The sequence below is a fragment of the Loxodonta africana genome, chromosome 14 (assembly GCF_030014295.1).
Source record: "Loxodonta africana isolate mLoxAfr1 chromosome 14, mLoxAfr1.hap2, whole genome shotgun sequence".
NCBI lineage: Eukaryota > Metazoa > Chordata > Mammalia > Proboscidea > Elephantidae > Loxodonta > Loxodonta africana.
Genome location: NC_087355.1, coordinates 79,982,357 through 80,006,250, shown reverse-complemented (window position 1 = coordinate 80,006,250; position 23,894 = coordinate 79,982,357). Strand labels below are relative to the sequence as shown.

At 41.8% G+C, this 23,894-nt stretch overlaps 1 protein-coding gene across 1 annotated transcript in view; it reads left to right on the top strand.

Moving 5' to 3' along the window:
• Positions 1-23,894, top strand: part of ADCY8 (adenylate cyclase 8) — a 223,057-nt gene that overhangs the window by 139,125 nt on the left and 60,038 nt on the right. Inside the window, exons 8-9 of the mRNA XM_010588496.3 lie at positions 4,387-4,584; positions 18,344-18,444. Of these exons, the coding sequence (XP_010586798.2) occupies positions 4,387-4,584; positions 18,344-18,444 (299 nt within the window). The remainder of the gene's footprint in view (positions 1-4,386; positions 4,585-18,343; positions 18,445-23,894) is intronic.

The window sequence follows — 23,894 nt, the reverse complement described above, 5'->3', positions numbered from 1 at the left end:
GGTTTTTCCGTTTTGTTGTTTAGTTTGCTTTGATTTGGCTCCATTTGGTTTTTGAGTAATGAAATAGACAGGTGATTCCCCAGCATTCCAGCACTGAAACCGTGTGAGCTGATTTTAAATGTTTATAGGGGCGCTTTCAAGGGCGTTTCGAGATTGTAATATGTGATCCATAAGAGCTAAGGTGTTTTTGACTCAACCAAACTGGGTGTTTCTGGACCACTGTGTAGTTTGAAATCTTATTGGAAGAATTTATTCATGGAGACAAACTATCAAAGTTTATGGCCTCCCATGCAATGATAGGATCTGTAGAAGTATGTTTGCAGCAGGTACATAGACAAGATTCCCAAAGAATAGTTGGCAGGTCATAAACGATGAGATTAAGAGAATTCATAACTTCCCAGTTCAAATGCAGTTACAAAGTGATATCCAGAAATTCAGATGATCATTGTCACCAGAACCCTCAGACTTTCAAGGGAGATCCGATATTCAGAAACATGGGCTCAAAAAGGATGCTGGTTCTCCTTTGGGCTTTCATCTGTCTTAATCGTCTGTGAGTGAGGAAGGAATTTCAGAAATGCCTAAAGGGAGCATGGCTCTCGCTTTCGAAAAACCTAGGGCTGCAAAGTCTTCTTAATGGAAAGACTGAGATGTGAGAGGCCAGCTCAACACTGACACTGCCAATTTGACCTCTCAGATATTTAAAAACACCAGCTGATGTAAATAAATATACATATTTATTATTTCAAATAAATATAATAAGTATTTCAATTATGCATTGAAATATATATTCAAATATATATATAAATGAATATATACTCAGTTATCCTCATGGCATCTCCCATTTCCTTCCATTTCACCCGTTTGTTTTTCCTATTCTCTAACCAATTGCTTAACTTGTTTATTTGAAAGACCATTCTCAACCATTTGGAGGCCAATTTAAGATCGGAATCATATTGGAAAGCTTGTGCTGCTGTCTTATTTTTAGCATGATCCCAATCTAGCTTGCTTTGGTACTGTAACTCTTAAAAAGAGAAAACCATATTCCATTAAAAATAGCTTGTTCCAGTATGACTCTAAACAAGTATATAAGGCAACGTACACATTTCCCCAATGCTGCATGCAGGTGTAGCACTGTGAAGATGTCAGAGTATGGATTTTAGGTGTTGGAGTTATTCCACTGAAGGTGACCCCATGGTCAAATCTTAATGGCCATTACTAATAGGAGGAGGGGTATCTCAGATAATCACAAGCCAGAATCACCCCCAAAGACACTGATGCTTTGCAGTGTATTGGGGATTACATGAAAGCAGGTGCTTTCTCTTCCCAACTCCAACTGGCTTGACTTCTTGAGTTGATGCTGGTCTTCCCTTCAGCAGGTATGCCCTAAAAGTGTGAGGTGGGTGTCAGAGAGATTGCTGACTACAGATCATTGTCATACGTAATTGATGGAGCAAGTGGTCAGAAAAGGGACCACTGAGAATTGACTATCCGCATAAAACAGCAGGCAATGCTGTCTTCAGCAAGGACTAAAAATAATTCCTTGGACAAGAAAAGAATTCTCCACCATGGCGTTGGCATTTTGATGAAAAGGGTGCCTTCCCAGCTCTTAACTATATTCTGGTGGCAAAAGTAAAAGAAAGAGAGGTGCACAGACAGCCAATAGAATTTGGTGAGGGAACTCTAAGAAGAGCAGATTTGATTGGTCTCTGCTCACGTAAGTGGCCAATGGCAGCAGAGTCCTCTGGATGGACACCTGTTATAATGCACAGGAAACAGGAAGTATCATCTTGTCTTCCTAGTTTCCCAAACTCCAGCCCATCAACCAATGTCTGTCCCTGATGATGTTTCACCAGTCCACATCAATATGAGAAAAAAAAGGACAAAGTAGATAGTTGAGCCCTGGTGGTGCAATGGTTAAGAGCCGGGCTGCTAACCAAGAGGTTAGCAGTTCAAATCCACCAACAGCTCCTTGGAAACCCTGTGGGGCAGTTCTACCCCTCCTATAAGGTTGCTATGAGTTGGAATCAACTCCATGGCAATGGGTTTTTTTTATTATTATTATTGATTAAACTAAATTAATTCAATGTAAAGGAATGTCCTTTATTCTGAGATTATGCTTTTTTTTGGAAAATGTGCCTATGAAATAATGGTCATATTAGATAGCTGTAGTTGTAGTCACTGCTGCTGATGCTGCAGGAATTATACTTATTATAAATCAGTCCCAATATTATTTGTTTTAATGCCCCTTCTCCGTGAAATTCAAAGTCTGAGAATCACTGGGGGCAGGAGGGACTGGTAGAGTGGTTAGGCTCAGTTTAGTTCTAAGAAACTTAAAACTAACTACAAGAAAATAAAAATTACAAAGAGCGAGATGCCTAACTATTGATGTGAATAGATATTGTAGCTGATTTCATCAGCAGTTGGTGGACCGATCACTTGCCAGGAGAGCATCCTGGCATTGCTGAGCCACAATGGATGTTCAAAGACAGCTTGAGTGTCCTTTCCTCTCCTCCAAAACAGAAAACTAAATTTTGTCAGTTTCTAATCTGTGCATAAAGAATTTCAGCCCAGAATTGGGTAGGAAATCCAGGTGAGAAGTGGCCCACAGCCCAGCCCTCCTCCACTCTAATAGCATTTAATCCCAGGAGCCCAAACCCTCTGGCCTCCACCTGGATCCTGCTATTCAATTTTCTGGAACGTTGGTCTCTGCTTCCTTCTCTCCGCTCCAGCCCTCTCCTTACCGCTTATGCTGCAGTACCTGCCCCTAACATCTATCTTTTTCTCTCTGGTAGCCTCCTTGGTTTTCAAAGCAGAAATTAACTGCTTCAGTGCCTAAGAGCACATACTTTTCTTTCTCATGTTGGGACAGGCAACTCTATCATTTCTCCTGGGGCCGGAGATGAGAGTTTCAGTAAACACTAACAGTGATGAAGCCCTGCTATAGAATTCTTCAGCAACTTCGAATTTAGGTTACATTGAGTATCTCCATGAAGGTGACAATGAAGGGTCCAGCAGTATCAGGAAGGTTCCTTATGGAGTGAGCTGGACAGTTCCATGGAGGCCAAAGCCCCTGACCCCAGCTCTGTCCCTGGAGTCAGAGGATCTGAGCCTTCTGCAAAAGATCTGATAGCTCTTGAGCACACATCTCTGAGACTTATTGATCCATGAAGGGTTTGGGCAGGAGGACCTCCAAGGTCTCCGTCACCTCTCACATGCTGCCATTGAATGACTTCATAGTCTTATCCAGACCCGTCTATGGTCTTAAACGTGGCTGAGCTGAGAAACTGGAGGAATGTGCTGCATCCATACCTCCCGGTAAGGAAATCCCTTGGAGAGGATGGCCTTCCTAATCCCTATATCCCTTCAGCTCCAACCTGGCTGAGCTGAGAAACTGGAGGAATGTGCTGCATCCATACCTCCCGGTAAGGAAATCCCTTGGAGAGGATGGCCTTCCTAATCCCTATATCCCTTCAGCTCCAACCCCCCCTTTTTACCAAAGAAATTATCTTAAATTGGAGCTGTGAGAGAGCATTACATTGGGATAGATCCAGCCAGGTGATCTCATCACTGTCAGCTGAGCACCAGGTGTGTTGCCACTGCCAAACCTGGTGTGTCATCATGAGACAGTGTTATTTCTGCATTCATGTATCCATACAAATTACCAACCACACTGGTCGTGCCTTTCCCCACCTCCTGTTCTTTATCCCTGGGAATGAGAAACGGTGGAAGGCTGCAACTGCTTGCATTTCCTGCCTAAAGGATATTACACACATATATCTATATAGACATATAGATATATAACAGCCTATGGAGGGGAAAGCACATTTGTGCAAAGAACTATTAAATGATCTTTGTCAAATGTAAGGAGCAGATCCAGGCAGTTTTGGTCTGTCTATAAGGAATGCTAAAACAAAAAAGAATGCAAGCCATGGGTCTCCAAGCCTCTCCACCACCAATAAATAAAACAACCACAGAAAAAGTAGAACCTACTTGGTTGGAGATGATTATTTCTGTGGGCTTTTTAGATATATTTTACTTTCAGTTGTTTGTGGTGGCTCTTTTTCTCTCATACCAGGGATGTACCTGGTTAGAGAAAAGCACCTTCATTAATATTTCTAAGCCTTCAGCTCTCCAAATGCCTCCACCAAAGGAATTCAGTGCACCTACGTAGAGCAAAGGGAAGTGTCCATCTTGATGTCGTACTTTGCCAGGTTGTGTTTCTCTGAACCAAATGCCGATGTATCAACTTCTGCGGGTTTCACTGAATACAACTGCATGGAATGCTATGACTGTTTGCAGTGCAACCTGATCTACAAACATTGCATTTCTTTTTTAATCCAAAGGGGACTCGCAGGTTTATTGTGTTTGCATGTGCTTTCCCCCTAGACTCTGGCTGCCCTAACAAGAAATTCAATAAATCTGCTTCCAAACCATCTCGCACAAGCTTTGCATGTCCAGTCGGGGCCTGAGGAAATTAACAAGAGAATAGAACATACCATCGACTTGCGGAGTGGCGATAAATTGCGAAGAGAGCATATCAAGCCATTCTCACTGATGTTTAAAGACTCCAGCCTGGAGCACAAGGTAGAGCTGGGTCTCCGTAGTGGCTTTTTTTCCTGAAGTAAACTGTCGTAAATGTTCATGGGACTGGAGAGAGAGCCCAGGGGCTGTGGTTTTGGTTGGTTGGTTCGTTGCTTGTTTGGTTTGGTTCGATATTGTCTTTTTTTTTTTTATCTTTGAAAATCATGAGTAGACTAAAGACGATAAAGGAGATGCTGACTAGATAAACAGAGCCGCAGCTTTGCTCTTTAAGGAAAAGATGGATAAAAGAGCAAAAAATCCTTTAACTCAGTAAACCTCAAATGAGTTTCTTCCACTCTAAGATTATTAAATCATGTGTTATTAGCTGCCTTTCCTTTCAGGTGAATTCTCACCAGCCGCAACCTTTGTCACATAATATATGTAAGCATAATGATGGGACACTCTCTCTCTTAGATGGTAGATGCCTATTTTCCCATTTTTCCATTATCTCCAGGCTCAGAGCCTCACTGGTCCAGGAATAGTAGAATTAAGATGAGTTGTAGATTTAGAGCTGAGTTTGAATCACAGCTTTGCCACTCCCTTGCTATGTGACTTTGGGTGAGTGAAGAAACCTCTCTGAGCATGAGTTCCTCATTGTAGAATGAGGACAATGAATATGCCCATCTCATAGATTATTAGGAAAATCTCCAGGGCAATGCCTTGATTAGGTTAAGTGTTAAAAATGGCGGCCATCACGATGCAGATGACACTTCTTTCCTATCCCTCCCACCCCTATTCTGAACTGTAAAGGGGAGTGGGAAGAAGGGGTGCTTGCCAGCGTTTAACTGGGCTGCTTGTTTGCACTGACAGAAGCCAACAGACCTTTCCTGACTGGGCACAGGAGGCGCTCAACATCTGCAGGCGCCTTGGGCTAGAACAGCAGGAAATTTGTGAGCAGATTTCAGGAGTGTGATCCAACACTCTGTAAATCTCCAGCAAGCAACTTGTTGTGCATTTGCTCAACTGCGTTGGGCGATCCTGCTTTCCTTAGTGTGGGCAATTCACACTTCCATGCATGCACACCATTCCTGCTGATTTTCTTTGAAAACCACCTGAAGATTGCAAACCCCAGAATTTCACTTGCAGTCCCCAATTTGGGATATGTTGAGTCTGTGTATAAGAAAACAAAAGAAAAAGAAATATTTTGCCTTCCTTAACCCAAAAAATAATACAAAAATTCAAACCAGCTGAGTCGATTCTGATTTACGGCAACCCCATGTGTTTCAGAGTAGAACTTTGGTACACAGGGTTTTCAAGGCAGTGACCTTTCAGAAGTATATCACCAGGCCTTTCTTCAAGGACCCTCTGAGTGGGTTCAAATCGCCAGCCTGTTGGTTAGCAGTGGAGTTCTACTCTGTCCTATAGGGTCACTATGAGCCAGAAGCGACTCGACAGTAACGGATTTTTTGGTTTGGTCCAAATTAAATGCATTTGCTTTCCCAGTTACTATACTGAAGGAGGTGGTCTTACAAAGAATCTTTTCAATTAGCCTGTGTAAATATCTGTGCCCAGAGCTGTGCAAAATCCTTCTGTTCACTCTCACTGAAGATTTCCTTGCTTCCCCAGTGAAGCACCTGCGGACTACAGATAGTTTCTAGTCTCTGTTTAATAGTGTCTGCATCTCATCTGCAGGCACCTGGTGTGGGAGCAGAAATAGACCTAGGGAGGCACAGCGTGTCTGTGGCTGTGCGCTGTAACCAGCGGAGCTTCTTCCAGAAGAGGCAGAGGGCTACGACAAGAGCAAACACCTGGGGTTGCCCACTGGCAGTCCACCAAGCACCATGTAGTAGGCACATCATGTACCGTGTGTACCATGTAGCGTGCACTCCGCAATGCATCAGTTCCTTGATGACAAGGGCAAAGAGACACATCAGAAAATGGTCATTCCCCTCATGTCTCAGAAACCTGCCTCATGGAGTCTCACTCGGAGACCCCCTCTAAGAACTGCAGTACTGTTGAGCAGAAAATATCATAATAAGTAACATTCACTGGGTATTTACTATGTACCGGGCACTGTTCTAGGATGTTCACACAAAGTAACAACAACAATATGAAGTAGATACTATCAATAGCCTCTTCTGACAGTTGATGAAATGGAGACAAGGGAAAATGATTGCATAGCCTGCCAAAGTCAAACAATAAGAAGAGGGGCTGAGATTTGATTGATCCCCAGTCCCACACTCTTATCCGTTCACCGCTCTGCCTTTGCCGGGAGCCCCTGGGACTTGCTGCTCTTGCAAACCCCTGTATGAAGAGAACAACTCTGTGCTGTCTTCATCCTCTCCTTCTAGAACTACAGATAGAGAGAGGCACAGGACAGGGGCTTAAGGGAGAAGTTGAGTAAGAAAGGGCCCCGCAAATCTGCAGGACTCCAGAGTTGGAGAATAGTATCAGCATCCATCTACTCCATGCCTGGTGTTTATGTACATCAGTTTATTTCATTCTCCCAGAAGCGTTATTATCCCATTTATAAAAGAGAAAACTGAGCCTCTGAGAGGTTTAGTAGAGGTCATGGATCTCAAAGCCTAGCTACCATATTTCATGGACACTAAGGAGCCATCGACGGCACTGAGTTTTGGGTAAGGAGCCATCAACTCTGGGATGCTCTGTTTTCTATGAAGCACTAAGAAAAATCCCCCGATATATGGGAGTCTAAGCAGAAACACCCTCCCCAGTTGTGCTGGGCTTACACCCTCAGGGTAAGGGAGGTGACCAGGGAAAAGCCCACCCAGTCACAAGGACAGTGAGGAACCATGCATGTCTATACCCTGGTGTTGGTTCAATGAAGGAAAAGAGCTCCCTGGGAAATTAAACTCCAAAATGGTACCTGCATAGGTTTGACATCTGAATTCACACTACGAATATGGTAGAAAAAATTAAAAAAATTAAAAAAACCTCAGCAGAGAATTCATTTTAAAGTGGTCTCCAAATGATATTGCCCCCTGGTAACTCCCAGAAACAGTCAAAACCCACCTGGGAAGAGCTTCAGTCCAGTCCTACAGTTTTGGCTTTAGTGTGGGAGTGTGTGTGAAAATATACACAGCGAAGGATACACCTTTTCAACAAATTGTACATGTATAATTCAGTAACATTGTTTACATTCTTCAAGTTGTGTAACCATTCCCTCTATCCTCTGCCAAATTATTCCACCACCATTAATGTAAAGTCTCTGCCCATTAAACTGCTCATCTAACCTTTCGAGGTGCTGTTGTCAATTTGAGCTTACATAGATGAATCTTCTAGGCAGCGTTAAGATGCCGTCGATAGTAAGCTGCATTCTGATTTCAGAGATGTTAAATGTGGAAAGGGTGCATCTTAGAATTGACGAAATGGGAACAGTATTTAGACTCCAAAGCTTGTTCTCTTCCCACTACCCAAGCCTGCTTCTTGGAAACAAGTTCAGAGCATAAAAGCAAGTTTCTGAAAGGAAAAGTGGAAATAGAAGCAATGATTTTGCTGTTGGTATTTTTGTAGGGAAGCAAAGGCTCTATTCTGTTTGAACAAGAAGAAGATACATGAATAAGGGAACCCGCTGGCCTCTCCACCTTTATTAGTGAATTAGAGAACAGAAAAGCACCTTGGACATGCTTAGAAACTTGATTCAAACAGTTCCGGTCACCTTCACTTATAAAAATCAGCTTATCTACCAGCAGCGCTGTGTAAAACAACTTTCATATACCTCAGAGTGTTGAGTAAATTCTTGCTGAATGGATAAAGGGCTCAGGCTGAGAAGATTGGGGGAGATGGCCTGGCTCCCTGGAGCTGCCCTCAGGATACCCTCTGAGAACTCTCGCAGCCAAAAGACACAGGTCTGTTTTGATCTGACCCTTTTTAGTGGAGTTTCAAGAGAAAAGAATAAAAGTTCTCCTCAGTCCCTGCTATGGCATTTCAAGGTGGCTCTCCCCCTTCCCAGGAATCTTTTAAGTTAAGCTTCAGGAAAGTGTGCTCTTGGAGCACATGGCTTCGACCAGCTTGGGCAACATATTTTCTCTCTCTGGTCCTCAGTTTCTCGACTGTGAGGTGAGGGGATTAGACAATTCCAAATCTTATTCAGGAGCCCTGGTGACGCAGTAGTTAAGAGCTCGGCTGCTAACCAAAAGAGGGCAGTTCAAATTCACTAGCTGCTTCTTGGAAATTCTATGGGGCAGTTCTACTCTGTCTTGTAGGGTCACTATAAGGTCGCTATGTGTCAGAATCAACTCGCCAGCAATATGTTTGGTTTTTTTGGAATCTCTTTCAGCAGTTAGTACTATAAATCTGTGAATTCCCCATAACCTTATGGACATACGTTCTGGTTGAAACCTATTTTCCCAATATGACTATTAATAGCAAACCTTTCACCCTCAGAAATTACCCAGTGTGGATGACAAATCATATGACCCAAGGCCTGGGCCTGAGTCAGAGTGGACTTGGTTTCTCAGCATTCTCACCTTTCAGCAACCCCATGAGGACATTCTGAGCTGACCCCCGGATGGGTAGAATGAGGGATGGGGGAACTCTTAGTCCAGTTGTCAAAGGCCCCTTCCAGTTCCTCCCAACATCCACAGAACTCTCTGACCTTCTTTAGTCAAGATAAATATGTCCTAAGGAAGCTTACAAATTTCAGGAGCAAGAAAATTAGACTAAGATAAAGTAATGTAGAACACATGGCATGGCTGTCAAATACTGATGACAATTTTGGATTTTTTTTTTTTTTCTTTTCTTATATAGGGCCTTTCTCTTATTAAAAAAAAAAAAAATGCATTTTCATTAACAAAAGTTTATACCAAGCATATAGGACCAAAAGAAGAAAATGAAATCCCTTGTAATCTTAACAACCTGGGATAACTGCTGCTGACTTTTTGGCATCAGCCATGCTGTTCTTTCATGACCTGGCATCTATACATCCATCAATGCAATTTGTTATAAAAATAGGGCCATGACTTTGTCATCTAGTGCCAGTATAACAGAAATGCCACAAGTGGATGGCTTTAACAAACTGACATTTATTTTCTTACAGTTCAGGAGGATAGAAGTCTGAATTCAGACTCCAGGGAAGGCATTCCTCCTCTGTCGGCTCTTGAGGAAGGTCCCTTCGAGCTTCTGCTCCTGGGAAATCTTCATGTGCCTTGGCATCTCTCTTCCCCCGTCTCTAACTTCTAGCTTGCTTGTTTAATCTCTTTTATATCTTTTGAGATATAAAAGAGATTGACTCAAGATACACCCTACACTAATCCTGACTCATTAACATAACAAAGACAACCCATTTCCAAATGGGACTATAACCACAGGCATAGAGGTAAGGATTTACAACACATATTTTTGGGGGATACAACTTAATCCGTAATAGGCCATTATGTACATAGTGTTTTTTTAAGATAGTGCTAAGCATTCTTTACTCAGCAATAAGCCTTGAACCTTTTTCCACAGTGTTAAATATTCACTTATAAAATGATTTCAATAACTGCATACTATGCCACGGAGTGGTTTAATTGTTATATATTTAACTAATACCCCAAATTTACATGTCTTTTTTGGTCTTCCACTATTATAAATTATAAACTACACTGTAACCCCCACTGCTATGTTGTTGCTGTTGTTGTTAGGTGCCATTGAGTCAGTTCTGACTCATAGCAACCCCACGCACAACAGAACGAAACACTGCCTGGTCCTGAGCCATCCTTACAATCGTGGTGATGCTTGAGCTCATTGTTGCAGCCTCTGTGTCAATCCACCTCATTGAGGGTCCTCCTCTTTTCTGCTGACCCTGTGCTCTGCCAAGCATGGTGTCCTTTTCCAGGGACTCTTCCCTCCCGACAACATGTCCAAAGTATGTAAGATCCAGTCTTACCATCCTTGCTTCTAAGGAGCATTCTGGTTGTACTTCTTCTAAGACAGATTTCTTCATTCTTTTGGCAGTCCATGGTATATTCAGTATTCTTTGCCAGCATCACCATTCAAAGGCATCAATTCTTCTTCAGTCTTCCTTATTCATTGTCCAGCTTTCACATGCATATGATGTGATTGAAAATACCATGGCTTGGGTCAGGCGCACCTTAGTCTTCAGGGTGACATCTTTGCTCTTCAACACTTTAAAGAGGTCCTTTGCAGCAGATTTACCCAATGCAATGCGTCTTTTAATTTCTTGACTGCTGCTTCCATGGCTGTTGGTTGTGGATCTAAGTAAAATGAAATCCTTGACAACTTCAATCTTTTCTCCATTTATCATGCATAATGTTGCTCACTGGTCCAGTTATGAGGATTTTTGTTTTCTTTATGTTGAGGTGCAATCCATACTGAAGGCTGTGGTCTTTGATCTTCATTAGTAAGTGCTTCAAGTCTTCTTGACTTTCAGCAAGCAAGGTTGTGTCACCTGCATAATGCGGGTTGTTAATGAGTCTTCCTCCAATCCTGATGTCCTGTTCTTCTTTGTATAGTCCAGCTTCTCGGATTATTTGCTCAGCATACAGATTAAATAGGTATGGTGAAAGAATATAATACAACCCTGACACGCACCTTTCCTGACTTTAAACCAAACAGTATCCCGTTGTTCTGTCCGAACAACTGCCTCTTGATCTATGTAAAGGTTCCTCATTAGCACAGTTAAGTGTTCTGGAATTCCCATTCTTCGCAATGTTATCCATAATTTGTTATGATCCACACAGTCGAATGCCTTTGCATAGTCAATAAAACACAGGTAAACATCCTTCTGGTATTCTTTGCTTTCAGCCAAGATCCATCTGACATCAGCAATGATATCCTTGGTTCCATATCCTTGGTTCCACGTCCTCTTCTGAAACCAGCCTGCTTCAGATAGATCATAATCTATGCTCTAATTATTTCCTTAGGATAAAATCCTAAAAGTGGGTAAAAGAGAATGCACGTTTTTAAATCTTTGATAGACAATCTGAAATTGCCTGCAGTGCTGGTATACTGCTACTCTCAATAGCAGCGTTTAAGAGCATCAGTTTCTATACACTTCTAGCCCAGTTTACTGACTTTTAAGAACTGCCAATTCGATGAGAAACAAACAGCACCTCCCTGTCTTTATTTTTACTTTTTAAGTTTTTATTGGGGTCGAATGTCCTTCCACATATGTTTTGGTCTTCATATTTCTCCTTTTGTATTTTGCCCATTTGTCATGTTTGTTCCATCTTGTAGTGTGCTGTTTACCTTTATCTTATTGATTTGTGAGTGTTCTTTATATAGTGAGGAACTTACCTCTTTGCAGGATCATTTGTCTTGCAGCACTTAAAAGAAGGTGATATTTCTTGGTCTCTGGTTCTCATTTCTCTCCTAGGATAGGGGAAGAAAATAGATTACAATTACTTATGGATGTTTCCAGGCCACAGAAACCAACCAGAAACATTTAGTGCCAGAAGAGAGCCTAATAACAGAGAAACACTTATTTAGAGCAAGCTCATTAATCTTAGTGGTTCCAAAAACAGTGTCTTACCACCTCCAAATGAGGAAACTTCCTCATCTTAAATAAAGACTGGATTATGTTTAGTATATACTTCAAAGTTAATTGGGTATTTATGCTTTTGACGTAGACATTTTACCAGGGTATTAAAATCAAGCCACATCAATGAAGAACTCATTTAGAATCCTTTCCTTTTTTTAATGCTGATATCTTTCTGCTTACTTCTGAAACTCTTTTCTTTGAAAAAAGGCCTCCTTTTGTCACTGTGACAAATTTCTGCCATAAAAAAGCCTCTTTGTCCTAGGCCAATGGTATAGAGACTTGACAATTACGTGAGGATCTTGTTGAAATGTAGGTTCCTGCCTGTCTCCCACCACCGGGGTTCTGATTTTCAGGTGGTCCTACATTGTGAGGAATACTTTTTCTAGGATTCTGTTGTCCTGAACTGTAGGGCACTCTTTCTCTCCTTGGGAGGACATGGAGATTGGGCTGGTCACCTGCCTCCAACTGTCAGAGGTCAAATCACAGCAGCCAGGTCCCCAGGTCTGCACTTGAGGCCAATATGGCCTTAGACAGGCCTGGAGAAGATGTTTTCTTAAGGCCCATGGTGGCCCCAGAAGATCAAGCTCTGGGGTGAAAGAGACCTTGGCGCACATCCCACTTTAAAAACAGAAGTGACCACAAAGAACAGTTGGTTAGTACTGACTGACAGTTGGTAGATACTGACAAGTCGTTAGCTTTTTATCATTCAGCTGGACTCCCTCACACACACTCTCACACGCACACACGTACACACACACATGCATGCACATACAAAGGCCTGGTTTATCTCACAAGCATTTGGTCTTTGTTAAAAGATTTGATTACTAGACAGATGAGACTTGAAGCAACCCCCACCAGCCCTTGGTTGGGTAACACAGGACAAAGTGCTCAATCTCACTGAGATCGTGGTGATCATAATACGGCCCCTTAGGATTGTTGTGAAAATTAGATGACACAATATTCATATAACAGAAATTTTGGATCAGTGTGACTGTTTTTCTTTTCCCATGCTCTTCTGATTAATCCCATGCCAAGCTTGGGTGTGGCTAAACCTTCACTTGAAAATAAATCTCATGCTTCTCCCAGAACTCTTTTAAAAAAGCTGCTTCATGAAAAATGGAAGGAGAGGGAAGCCTTAATGCACCTTGTATCCCTCGGTCTATGGTCTCATCCTGTACCTGTAGCTCCATGAGGGCAGCCTTCCCATCAACGCCCATAGATTACTGAAACACAGGAAGCAGCCAGCTTGGCTCCCTGGAATAGGTTTAAATACATAAGCATCACTCACTTATCTTTTCTCTCAGCAATGTGACTGTTCCTAGCTCCCTAATATCACCGTGTTCCAAATAAGGTCTTTTGGTATTTGATCCTCCCCAAGGGCTTTCTTTCTGTGAGAACAAGCCACCCAAGGATTTGCTGTCCTTTCACATGTGGGTCTCTTTTTGCCCCTGAAAGAATTGCTCTTCTGTTCTTGCTCCTTGGGATTCCTGGCAGGTCCACTGGCTTGGCTCAGAGCATTTGTCCTGCTTCTCTTATGTACATTTAGCCAGGTCAGCTACTGAGGCGCAGTATGAAGACAGAAAGATGTGGCTTCTGCTCCCTCAGGACCTACACTCCACCTTGTGACCGTGAACATGTCACTGACCTTCTCATCCAAAAAGTGGGAGTGGTGATAGCCACCTCACAAGGTCGTTATGCCGATGAACCACAGATAATACTTATCAAGTGCTTCAGAGGCTGCAGTTAATTGCAAGTGAGACCACAGTATTGTAAGGGAACTAACTTTTGTTGAGCCCTTATGACGACATCAAGCCCTAGCCTGGATCGTTTATATTTGTTGCCTCATTTCATTTAATTGTGACAGCAGACCTTTCCTGTATGTGTTATCTTTGCTATTGGGTAGCTGAGTGATGCTCAGAGAGTTTGAGTAACTATCCCAAGATCCACACACGTAGAAGGCAATAGAGCTAGAATTAAAAATCTAAGTCACTCTGCCTCCTCTGACTATTTCTACCGCACTTTGCAAAATTCTATCATATTCATAATGTGGAATATGTTAAGGATTAGCCAGTGGGGTGGGCAGGAGGGCTTGCACAGCTATGAGTGGTGCCAAATACCTTGTCGTTGTTAGGTACCATTGAGTCGGTTCTGACCCACATGGACCCTATGTACAATAGACCGAAAAGCTGCCTGGTCCCGCACCATCCTCACAATCACTGCTGTTTGAGCCCATTGTTGCAGCTACTGTGTCAATTCATCTTGTTGAGGGTCTTCCTCTTTTTTGCTGACCCTCTACTTTATCAAGCATGATGTCCTTCTCCAGGGACAGGTCCCTCCTGATAACATGTCCAAAGTATGTGAGATGAAATCTCACCATCCTCCCTTCTAAAGAGCATTCAAGGCAACAACAACAAAAAAAAAGAGCAAAATTGAAACCATAAAAAAGTTCTCTCACCCCAAACAATCTACCACGTGCTCCTGGTAGAACCCAGAACCTTGGTAAAGCTAGATTAAAACAAAGGGGACGCCATCACCATAGCTAACCATGCACACGTAAAAAATAAACAAGTGAATAAATAAACACACAGAACACCTTCTCCTTTAGGAATAGGAATGATGAGTCCCTGAAACACCCCTGTATCCAAAAAGACAGCTGGTTGGTACAATCAGTCAAGGAGTTAATTCTGTGGTAAATTCTGTCAGATTCTGTCAGCTAATTTGACTTAGTTGTGAGAGCAGGCAAAACCAGAAATTGCCTCCTGAAAAGACCAAAGGCACGTTAAACAAAACCGAAGGTGAGCTTCATTGTTCACACACAAATCAGCTACCCAATGTTACCCATTTTTCTATTGATAAGAGTCATGACTCTCATAAATAGTGCTTGCCAGGAACCAAAATCTCTGCTGCGTGTTTTCAAAACACTCATTTAATGTCACTTATTTTCTGTCAGCAGCCACATAAAAATAAGGATGTAGCACCCAGGGGAACATTTATATAAGCTTTTGGCTGAGTACCATTGGTTCTTACTTCCATTCAGAATTTCTCTCAGTTTTCTCTATTTTTTTTTTAATTTTTATAATAATTTTTATTTTACTGCTATAACCCAGTCCCAGTGCTGTTGAGTCAATTCCAAAATGGTGTGAGTATTTCAACCACCTCCTTCTGAGGGACAGAAGACATCATTCTAGAGGGCAGGCTACACAAAGGTAACAGATATTACAGTCAAATATAAATAGTTGGTTGGTTGATTGGCTAATAATAGTAGACACACTTACATAGAGATTAGCACGTGGATAGGTACTGATCTAAGCACTTGGCATGGAACATTTCATCCTCTCAACAATGAGGATGAGATACAAAACCTGTTGCTGTTGAGTCAGTTCTGACTCATAGAGACCCTGTAGGACAGGGTAGCACTGCCCCAGAAAGTTTCCAAGGCTATACTCTTTATGGAAGCTCTCTGCCACATCTTTCTCCCAAGGAGTGGCTGGTGGGTTCAAACCTCCAACATTTTGGTTAGTAGCCAAGCACTTAACCACTGAGCCACCAGGGCTCCTACCTGATGAGATAAATACTATTATTATCCCCATTTTCTAGATGAGGAAACTAAGGCATAGAAAGCCTGGTATATTTATTCAAGGTTACATAGCTAGCAAGTGATGGAGCTGAGATTCAAATCTAGGTAGTCTAGCTCTACAGTAGTCCATGCTCACCCCTGAGGTATAAAAGGATAAACGGGGCCAAGTAAGGACAGTCAGAGGCAAGATGATGAGTCTCTAACTACAGTAGGAGGCAGCATATGTAGATCTTAATATAGCTGTGTTCAGACCTTCACAAACCGAGAGGAAGTGAAATGAATCACCACTCGATCTCAGTACCCCATCGCCAGGAGCCAATTAGGGATTTTCTTTTCACAGTTACACTCTCTTTGCATTTCTGAAGTAACAATGCACTCCATTCTGAAACCCAGTTTTTTGTATATGATTGACATCAACTTCAAAATTCTTATAAGGTTCTTCTTTTATGCGACTGCACAAGGCACTATAGATCAGATGTAAAAAGAATAATTTAGCACTGCAAACATCTCCCTATTTGATAGATTTTTTTTAAGCGAGGTTCAAAAAAATTGGCTTTTCCCACAATCACACACTGACCACATAGAAGATCTGGCGGCAAAGTTCCCAGAGTCTTCCTAAGTCATCTCTATCCAGTTTGCTATTTGGAGAAGATGAAAAGCATAAAACCTTATGCAACTTTAGTCTGGACAAATGATGATGAATACATCACTATTTTAAAGTCATCAGTAAGAAATACTCAAGGAAAGAGTCATGGAGACTCAGGTTTGGGTTCTCCAGGAAGGGATCTTTTCTCAGGAGAGCTGGCCAACGATGGAAAGGAAGGTTTTGCAAAATAGTGAGCTTTCAGGTACTGCAAGTATTCAAGCTGAGGGTGCTTAAACTCTAGGATACTCTGTCCCGGCTCAGAGAAAAGAATCTCACTTGCACAGACAAAGCAGGGGAGGTCACCTGCTTTGAGTAGACTTTGGGGACATTGTGGAAAGGATTCCTGATTTGGGGAGGTGATAGTCCCTTATAACTGTAAGATGCTGTGATGATGATGATAATGATAATGATGATGAAGAGAAGGAGGCAGTGAAAGATTAAATACACTAAAACATGTTGCTTTTAAAACCCCATGATCAAATCTGTATAACCAACCTCATTGGAAAATTAATCAGTCAGCCAACAAAGAATAATTAGATCTTGTACAATTCGTTGTTAGAAAGCACTCGGCTATTTATTTTTCTCTGAATTGACTACTTTATGGCTGATCCACTTATTTTCAAGTTTGTGTGTGTGGATCTCTACAACTAGGCCTTGTTAGGCAGCATAATTAGTAACTGTGAGTAACATGGATCTTCTGTGGTTTCATCAGGGGTGAGGATGGTTTGTAGCGATTCTTTAGGGGCGTGTCCCTGGTTCCCCTCTGGACACCAGGCAGGGAGTGAACAAACAGACAGAGGCCTCGATTATCAGTGAGTAGAAAAGTCATGGCCCTGCACAGTAATAAATGTACAGAATCTAAGCAGCATTGTCCTTTCTCCATGGAGCTCACAAGCAACAGGCAGTCCTCCAAATTTCAGCCATGACATTGAGCAGTAAGTTCCAATCTAAGACCCAGGCCACACCAAGATGGCAAGAGAATAAAAACCACATAACCGTTGTTTGTGAAGACCATACCAACAAGCAGTTGGACTAAAACACTTCCCTGGATACTATGGTCATGGAGTGGGAGCTCTGTTTACCAGCTTCCTTTATAAAGTAGCTCTGTAAAATTCAAATCAAGGATTACAGAGTTCCCAACAGTGTACCATTATTGTTTTCCTCAAGCCAAGTTTAGCTTTCTGTTTCAAAAAGAAACCATGATCTGCAATCTGTGTGATCTAAGGCAAGTTACTAAACCTCTCTGGCATTAGAAGTAAAATGAGGGGCTTGGGTTAGGCTAACTTCAAGGTCTTTTTCAGTTTTAAAAACCCTTCCTCCTTCTGAAAGAACTGGGTTATTCCTTAGTTTTGTGACTCCCAAGATAGTTCAAACTAGGCAAGTAAGCATTCAATGCTGACCTTCCAGAAGCTTTTAAGGCTGGACAATGAAATTACTGAGTACTTTGGATAATGAAAATAAAGTTACAGCCATTCCCCCGGGCCACCACAGCCAGAGAGCAGAAGGGCACCAAGCATATCGGTCTATCCGTCTTGCTTTCTCTCCTGTGAAATGAAAGGGCCACATTATCTGGAGATCTCATAGGCTGCTTTCTATGCTAAGATTCTGTGAATTTATTTTTCAATCTTTTTTTATAAAAAAAAGAAGGCAGAAAGACCCTCTGGTAAAACATTGCCCTGAGTCTTCAAACCTAACAAGAAATAGAGGAAGATCCTGAAATGACTTAAGTTTACTCAGGAAGAAAGTCAGTGTGAATTTGATTTGCTGCATATATGGTTGTGTGCTCTTCTGTTTGTTAAAATGATGTGAGTTCAGAAAGAGGGGAGGACCTGGAGATACTCATGCCAAGTCCCCTGCCATCCTCTTTCCTATGAAGGCTGTTCATTCCTGGGCTCTCATCAGAAGGTGGGAAGGAGGGAGATAATGCTGTGAGAAGGGTTTATTAAGATATGGATGCCTCTTCCTTTTTAAAAAAAATATTTAATTGCCTGTTTCTTCTTGCTCTTTTCCCCAAAAACCCTGCTAAAATGTCCTCTTCCAAAAGCCAAGCTCTACTGCAAAGTAATTCATTCTTCTTTTCTTTTTTTAATTACAGTACTCTCAAATGAGGGATGAAGTATTCAAGTCAAACTTGGTCTGTGCATTTATCGTTCTTCTATTCATCACAGCAATCCAAAGTTTGCTTCCTTCTTCAAGGTAAATACAGAGGGACTAAATTGTCAGGGGAAATGTCTTTGTGAGCTGATGGCCTCTTACCTGGAGCCAACCAGCTGACCTTTTCAGGGATCAGAATTTAAAATAACTGGACCTAGGGTTCATACCAAAATGTTTGACCACAACAGTGTCTATTCTGGTTGCCTTACTCTGTGTAAAAATTATTCTGCCAAGGCACAAGTGTTTTTTGCCAGTCTTAACAATAACAATGAAAGCCAAACTAGGCCCCCCTCTTATTTTACTTTGAACCCATGAATGCAGAAAGTAAGCGTAAGAGCCTCAGTCACCATTTACTTGTTCTTTTGTTAATGACCTTGAGTTGTTCATAGACACAGCACCACAGGTTCCTGACTCAGCAAAATTGGCACTTTAATAATAATGGAAATACCCGTATGTGCACCAGGCACTGTCCAAAATACTTTACTGAGAGTAACTCATGATATTCTCATGACAGCCCTGTGAGATAGGTACTATTTTTGTCCTCATTTTACAGAGGAGAAAACTGAGGCTCAGAGAAGTAAAATAATTTGCCCAGTGTCTCAGAGTTGACAAATATTACAGTCTGGATACAAGCCCAGGAAGCCTAGCTCCAGAGCCTGTGCTCTTGACACTGTATTAGACCCATAAGTCATACAGGTTATAGGTGCCAGAGCTAGGATTTGAACTTAGCTCTGGATTAGACCAATGGCCATGCTTTTTCCTCTCTCCTACACTGTAGGTAACTCCTCCATCTTTTCTCAGTTAAATTCACTTCTCTCTAATCTTACCACAAGATTTCCCCTTATAAGTAGTTGAGGAAAATGACATCAACAAATATTTGTTAAATGTCTAATATAGGCAAAGCAACATGCTAGACCCTGGGAAAAATATAACTTTGCGAGGGGTGTTTTGTAGCTTTGAAGACATAGTTTAGTGAGAGACAGATATTTAATGATGGCTCCCAGTTACTAAGCATTTATTATGTGCCAAGAAAATGCTACATTCTTTGCATGGATTTTCTCAAAAAAGCCTCAGAAATAATCGGTCAGTGAGATGGTGTTCTAATCTCCTTTTTGTAGATGAGGAAGTATCCAAGGTCACATAACTATATGGTGACTGAGTTGGCATTTGAACCCAAAGATAAAGTCTGTGTCTTTAACTATCTAACTGCATTGCACCAAAGTCAGTGACTCCTTCTGACCAGGTGGTTCAAGGAAAAAGCTTGCAGAAAATGTGGTATTTTGAGCTGAAGAGGATGAGAGAGAAAGAGTAGAAGAGCATCCCCAGTTTAAAAAACAGCACTGGCAAAAGGCAGAGAAGCATGGAAGACCATGTGTTTGTAGAATAGTGAGTAAATCAAAGGGTCTAGAGTAAGGACTTGGGCAAAGGTGTGGTGAGCACCATGAAAAAGGATGGCACTGACAGAAGTTCAGTGTCCCTAATGCGATCCTAAGGAATTTGGAATTGACCCTGCTCTACAGAATCCCGAAGGATTTTTGAGGAAGGCTGAGGATTGATGAAGGAGAGACGTTAACTTTCACTAAGACGCAGAGAATGGCCAGGCTTGAGCTTTTCTGGATTAGCAAGGGGTATTGGGAGAAGGAGAAAGGAGATTCTGGATAGGTGATGGCAGCAGTGTCAGAGCAACTAGATAGCAAAACCAAAAAGCTCATGGACTATATTTGTGACAAAAAAAATAGGTAGTGTGGTAGCTCCATGAATTCCAGAACACAAGCGGGTAGGGACAGTCTACCAACAGCAGAACATACATTCTTCTCAAGCATACACAGAACATTTGCCAAGAAAGACCACATTCCGGGCATTCTTCTCAAATGTACATTGAACATCCATCAAGAGAGACCACATTCTGGGCGGTCTCCTCAAGTGTACATGGAACATTCACCAAGAAAGACCACATTCTGGGCCATAAACCACACCTTAACAAATTTGAAAGAACAGAAATAACACAAAGGATGCACTTGGACCACGATGAAATTAAACTAGAAATCAATAAGAGAACTATACCTGAGAAAATCCCCTGAATATCTGAAAATTAAACAACACACTTCTAAATAACCTGTGGTTCACAGAAGCCTCAAGAGAAATTAAAAATATATATATATATTGAAGAAAATGAAAAGATAACTTATCAGAATGTGTGGGATGCAGTGATAGCAGTGCTCAGAGGTAAATTTATAGCATTAGAAAAAAAAGAAGAGATTTAAAATTGTTAATCTAGACTTTTGCCTCAGGAAATACTGGAAATTGAGTTTCATGAGGTAAGAGTTTTGTAAGCTTTGTTAAGGAATTGTGACTGGTTGGCAGAGGAGAGTTTATTGTTGAATTTTAACCAAAGAAGTGAGGTGCTGGGGTTTGTGTTAGAAGGGTCACACTGGACATGGATAACGGTCTAGTTTTGGAAAGACCAACTGCAAGAATCCAGGTAGGAAATAATAGATCAGGGTAGTGGCAATGGGGGCAGACAAGAGAAGATGGGTTTGTAAATGTTTGGGACATAGAGTTGACAGGATCTTGTGACTGAGTGGATGTAACGGGTGAGTGAGAGGAGACTAGGATGACCCTGAGGGTCTGGGCTTGGCATTGGGATGGAAGAAGGGGATGCTGTCCCCATGGGAACCCAAGTATCACACTTCACAGCTGCCCTGGGCAGGCTCCCTTCTATGTAGCTTAACCAAGGCTAGTGAGTCAGCTACTGACTCTCCACTGTCTGGGATCCTGGGAGAGTGACCTGGAACCTCACCCAGCAGCCAGTTGGGTAGATTCTGTAACTCTGGGGTTCAAGCAGAAGCTGGTAACTGAAACACAGCCGGTGCCTCTCCCTCACTTGCTTACTGAAGAGAAAACCCTGAAAACGAAGAAAACCTCAAAGCTGAACTCTGACCAGACACTCCACATGTTGTGGGAATTGAGTGGCCCGTGGGCTCCCGACACAACAAAGCTTTCTTTAATGAGCGCTTGCTTCCTCTCCAACTCATTTGGTTTCCAATTGATTCTTTGTGACTAAACAGATGGTAGGTGCCTTTCACTCGCATTTCTTCTGTCATGAAGTTTTTGGCAGATGAGGCAATCTCTGTTCATATGACCAACAGCTAATTCCCAGTCCACAGCAAAAATTAACGGACCCTGACAAGGAAAGATGGTGCTGGCCCTGCTCTTGCCTCTGATTTCCACCCGCACACAAATGTTCCTCTCCCAGAAGGGTAAACTGAGGAAAGATGAGAAAATACATTTTGGAATTATAGAACAACGGGTATAAGTCTGTATGCATGACAGAGAAACAAAAAAAAAAAAGGGAGAGAGGGATAGTGGGCAGCAGGGAGGGAAAAGAGAGAGAGGGAGTGAGCAAGGGAAGGAAGGGGAAAAAAAAAAGAGGTACCAGATCATGGTCTTTTCTGTGTATCTTACCAGCTATATATCCATCTGATCACTGTGTGACAACCTGAGTTATGATTTTTAGTTGCTGTTTTCTTTGACCTGAGCGGCAGCCTTAGCTCTAACAATTCATCTCGAATTTGTTAATGGGTACTCACTTGATTCCAGGCAGAGGGCTAAGTTTTTGCTGAAGTCTCAGGACTGTTCAAGGTAGACTATAGTGATATAGGGTTACTAGCCATACTTACAGTTTCTCTTTCTGAAAAGAGAACTTATTCCTGGGATAAAGGAGCCCCTCCCTCCCCCTCCAATTTCCTCACCCCTGCAGTGATTTATTGGATTGAAATGAATCCAAAATGGTGTTTTTTGTTTGTTCAAAAAGGTCAGATACCAAGGATAAATGAGACAGACCTAGGGGTACGAGTGAAAGAGCCTGAACGTGAGATTTTTTTCTTCCCTTAACCTATCTGCCAGAGTTGGTTTTGGCTAAGATAAGAACTTCCCAATGATCTTTGTACTGCAGCCCATTTTTTTTAAAAGGCTGTTTTGATTCTTCCCATTCCCTACGTGCAATGCTCCATTTGTCTTTAAGGCAGCTTACTTTACAAGCTGGGCCTTAAATTATATGACAGCCCTGAACCTGCCCTTGGGATTGAAAATCTCAAACCACTATCAGACGAACTAGCTCTATCCCCATATAAAGCTATACACTCCTGCTCCTTACTCATTGGGTACAAGTTGCTACCACAACTCAATGGTCTTTTTAAATCAGTGTATCTGTTTATCACGGACCAAGTTGCTTACCCTGTCTGAAGCCTTAGTCTCCTCGTCTGTAAAATGGGAATAACAATGCTCAGTTCCCATGGTTGCTGTGAGGATTAAATGAGCCATGTCCATTTTTTCAGTAAATTGTGGTTCCTATTCTTTTTTGAGCCCCAGTATTTTCATCTGTTGAAAATTTTCGTTTGTTTGTTTGTTTTATTTTCATCTGTTGAAGGGACTAAGAATACACACTTCCCAGGGTTGCTAGGAGGATCAAATGCACTATTGGACTTATGGGCTCTTTGCAAATTCTAAAGTGCTGTACAAATGTCGTCTTTCAGTATGATATGAGTTTCTGTTTCCTACAGTTCCACAAGCTGCTATAGGCTGCCCATTCACCCCCGCTGATCTCTGCCTTCCCAGGAAGCATCAGATCATGATACCAACCCAAAGCCTGTTTGAAAGACAGACTGCAGAGAGTAATTAGAACCTCATGTCTGGAAATGATTTAGATAGAGCTGTTTGCAAATCCCTCGTCATTCTTTCTGAGAGTCTATTTCAGAAATGAAAGGTTTTCTTGCCTCCTATGTACACCAACAATGCAAAAGCAAATTCGGAACCCCTGGATGCCTGAGTAGCTCTATAATTAGATAAAAATTACGTTTTGATGCATTATAGTTTGTGTGTGCAGAAATAAATGAACGCTGAGGAGCTGGTGCTGAGATTTCCAGAGGAATTTTATACACAATGCCAGTACCTTGCTTAGAAAGCCTGCCTCATAATTAACACTTTAGCTATAGAGCTTTTTTTTTTTTTTTTTTTTTATGGCCATAGGTCTTTAAAATGCCTCTGGTTTCCTGGATTTCACCGTGAATTTAGAGAAAGAAAGCCAACATTTCTTTCAGTCCTTATTACATGCTAAGCTAAGTGTTATGTTACATTATTATTTATTTTACCTCAGATGGTCCTTTAAATAGGCTTAAAAATCCCAGTTGTATAGATTAGAAAATGATACTTAGAAGATTTAGCTACCTTGCCCAGAGTCAGTGTTTTGGAGCTGCACATAAACCCTGCAATGGCTTTGTCCTCCCTTTGTCTGTTTCAGCAAACCCAGGGGGAAGTGTTGATGCTTCAAAACTGTGCTAGGGGCTCAAGTGGATTCTGTGTGCAACTCCTCCCAAGCATCTCTTAGCATGTCATGCACCCCCCTGACCCCCACAAGAGTGTACACAAAAGCCTAATACCTAAATGGGCAGCAAAGCATCGACTTTATACATTTCCAAGTAAATGTCTGATCA